This window comes from Macadamia integrifolia, chromosome 11 (assembly GCF_013358625.1).
Source record: "Macadamia integrifolia cultivar HAES 741 chromosome 11, SCU_Mint_v3, whole genome shotgun sequence".
NCBI classification, from domain to species: Eukaryota; Viridiplantae; Streptophyta; class Magnoliopsida; order Proteales; family Proteaceae; genus Macadamia; species Macadamia integrifolia.
In genome coordinates this window covers 17,049,445-17,052,843 of record NC_056567.1, presented here as the reverse complement: position 1 = coordinate 17,052,843, position 3,399 = coordinate 17,049,445, and the positions used below count along the sequence as shown (strand labels likewise).

The 3,399-nt window shown below is 40.5% G+C and overlaps 1 protein-coding gene across 1 annotated transcript; it reads left to right on the top strand.

Annotated features, from left to right (window-relative positions):
• The first annotated feature begins 27 nt into the window (after positions 1-27).
• On the top strand, positions 28-2,141 carry LOC122094108 (pentatricopeptide repeat-containing protein At4g18840). The gene has a single exon (XM_042664785.1). It carries the CDS (start codon positions 90-92, stop codon positions 1,734-1,736), a length of 1,647 nt encoding a protein of 548 aa, XP_042520719.1. The 5' UTR covers positions 28-89; the 3' UTR covers positions 1,737-2,141.
• Positions 2,142-3,399: the final 1,258 nt, after the last annotated feature.

Sequence of the window (3,399 nt, the reverse complement as noted above, 5' to 3'; positions counted from 1 at the left end):
AGACGAATCAAATCATTTAATCCGGAACCAAACCAATTAAACACCCTTAATCAAAACCTTGTCGGAACCGCTCCGGAACTCAAGAGCTAATGTCTGTATGTCACATCTTTCTTCCCTGTAAGTCCACAATGTCAGCTAGCTTACCTCAACCGTTCGTAGTTTCTTTCACAGAGATGGCAAACACCCTTGGTGAAGTTCACCAAGCCCATGCCCACATGATCAAAACAGGCCTCATTCGTAATACTTTCGCCGCTAGTCGCATAATTGCCTTTGCTGATTCCAACCACTCCGACCCAAGTACCCTCGCATACACCCACTCTGTATTCACTCGCATCTCTAACCCAAACTCCTACGTCTGGAACACCATAATTCGTGCCTACACAAATAGCTCTACTCCGGTTCATGCCCTTCTCATCTTTCACCAAATGCTAAATGGTCCTATCTTCCCTGATAAGTTTTCCTTCCCCTTTGTTCTTAAGGCCTGCTCTTATCTTCACTGGATCAAAGAAGGCCAACAAATACATACCCATATCATCAAAGTTGGACTTGGTTCTGATGTTTTCATTCAGAACACCTTAATTCATTTGTATGCAAGCTCTGGGTTAGTCGAATCTGCTCACAGTTTGCTCGATAGAATGCTTGAAAGGAATGTGATTTCATGGAATGCCATATTGAGTGCTCATGTTGGTCGGGGTTTGATGAAGCAAGCACTTGAATTGTTTGAGGAGATGCCGGAGAGAAATGTGGAGTCATGGAATTTCATGGTATCAGGGTACGTGAGTCTTGGATTGATTCCAGTGGCAAGGAGCCTTTTTGATGTAATGCCACTGAGAGATGTTGTTTCTTGGAACGCAATGCTTACAGGATATGCACGTGAGAGTTGCTTCTATGAAGTACTTGCACTTTTTGAAGATATGCAAAATGCAAAGGTGAAGCCAAATAGTTACACACTTGTAATTTTATTATCAGCATGTGCAAATTTGGGAGCTATGAACCAAGGTGAATGGATCCACTCTTTTATCAATAAGAATGGCATTAAGATTGATGGGTTCCTCGCTACTGCTCTTGTGGACATGTATTCCAAGTGTGGAAATGTTGATAAGGCTCTAGAAGTGTTCAGTAATAGTTTGAGAAAGGATATTAGTACTTGGAATTCCATGATTTCGGGATTAAGTATACATGGCTGTGGAGAGGATGCACTAAGGGTTTTCTCTGAGATGCTAGCTGAGGGATACTCACCTAATGAGATAACTTTCGTAGGTGTTCTTTCGGCTTGTAGTCGTGCAGGTTTGTTGGAGGAGGGTCGTTCAGTTTTTGATTTCATGGTACATGTTCATGGAATTGAGCCATCCATTGTGCACTATGGTTGTTTGGTTGATTTACTTGGTCGGGCTGGATTGTTGGAAGAGGCTGGGGAGCTTATGAAAACAATGCCGCTCAAGGATGCTCCTGCAGTTTGGGAGTCTTTGTTGAGTGCTTGCAGAATACACAAAGATGTTGAGCTGGCAGAGTATGTTGCAATGAGGCTTTTAGAGTTGAATCCCCAAGATAGTGCTGGTTATGTTCAATTGTCAAATATATATGGATCCACTGAGAGATGGAATGATGTCCTAGAGGTGAGGAGGATGATGAAGGCACAAAAAGTGAGGAAGGAACCCGGTTGCAGCATGATTGAGGTGGATGGCATTGTTCACGAGTTCTTAGCTGGTGAAGGGTTATTCTCTCAAGTGGATTAGGAATACCAGAGGTTGGTTACGATTAACAACACAGATTACCTTTGGTTCTCTATATCAATGAGATGTTTGAGATTGGCAATAAGAAGAATAATGCATTTTAGGAGCTAGCAATTGGAAATCAGGCCGCTGCTTTTGGGCCTTTGAACAGGGGATGTTACATTCGAAATCTTGGATTGTAAGGAGTCTTCATTCACTATGTTGCATGTCCAACCATCCAAAACTCCAAATTCAACAAAGCTGCACTATCCTAACATTTGGTGAAATTTGGTGGGTTGCCATGAAAGCTTTGTTTGCATTGGACTGTGTAAATTACATTTTACGTTTTAGCAATTTATTATTCTAGCTCTGGTGAATTTGTATCTTTAACTATTTTTTTGGTAATTAATTTGCATCTTTTATGAAATTTTTATAGAATTATAAATTTTAATTTTTTTTTTCATAATTGATCTAGACTTATGAATTTTCATTAAATTATGTAAAAAAATAGTTCCTATTAAGTCAATTGTACTTACTTTATACACCCCATTGTGTCACTTGGGGAGCCGCTCTGATGATGATGAGTATCCCTCGAGGTTGAACGACTTTATATCTATAGTACAAGAGCTTTGCTCACACTCTTGAATTCGTTTACAAATTGTCCATTGAAGTACCCCATATACCCCTGGAAAGGAAAACATGATTAAAAAAAAAAAAAATAGTTATCTACTCTAGAAATTTGTGAAGAATTATGAATGATAGATTATTTCATTATACCCAAATTTATTGTGAATCTAAGTTCATTTTTCCATTTATTGGGAGAAGATTCCATTTTTTATTAGTAGGATAAACACTGCAGGCCAGCGAGGCTGCCCAATACAATTTTTAATTTTCATACCAAACAAAAGTATGCAACATATGAGAAAAGACGCTTTGAATCACTGTAACGCTCTAACCCATTAATCTTGCACAATATTGTCCTCTTTGGCTCATAGGCCTCAAGACTTTAAAACGCGTTGTGCTATGTTAAGGAAACTAGAGGTTATGCAAATTCTCATGGATCTCCCAAATCCCCTAGTACTTGTCGTATTCTTGGTGGGGACACCTCACCGATATCCCTGGCAGGTCGTATTCTTGGGTGTCACAACTTTCCCCCTTTCAGCACAGCGTCCCTTTTGTGGCCCCACACGTTGTTGGGGTCTTCCCATTAACCTTCCACAATATTATCCTCTTTGACCCATGGGCCTCAAGGCTTTAAAACGCATTATGTCATATTAAAGAGGCTAGAGGTTATCAATTAGCCTAATAATCTCTCCTTAGGCGATGTGAGACTAAAGTTTGTACACCCTCACCGATCTCCCAAACCATCTGGTACTTACCAAGGTTATCAACTAGCCTAGTAATCTCTCCCTAGGCGATGTGAGACTAAAGTTTACACATCCTCACCGACCTCCCAAACCCCCTGGTACTTGCCATATTCTGGGTCTAGTACTTATCGTTTAACCATGCACAATATTATCCTCTTTGCCCATGGGCCTCAAGGCCTTAAAACGAGTTGTGCAATGTTAATGGGGTTGGGGTGTTACAAATTTGTAATGCCCTGACCCCATTAACCCCATTAACCTTGCACAATATTGTCCTCTTTGGCCCGTGGGCCTCAAGGCTTTAAAATGCATTGTGTCATGTT

Bases quoted from the DNA above. Each gene is read 5' to 3' on its own strand.
- LOC122094108 (XM_042664785.1), top strand. From the start codon at position 90: ATGTCTGTATGTCACATCTTTCTTCCCTGTAAGTCCACAATGTCAGCT.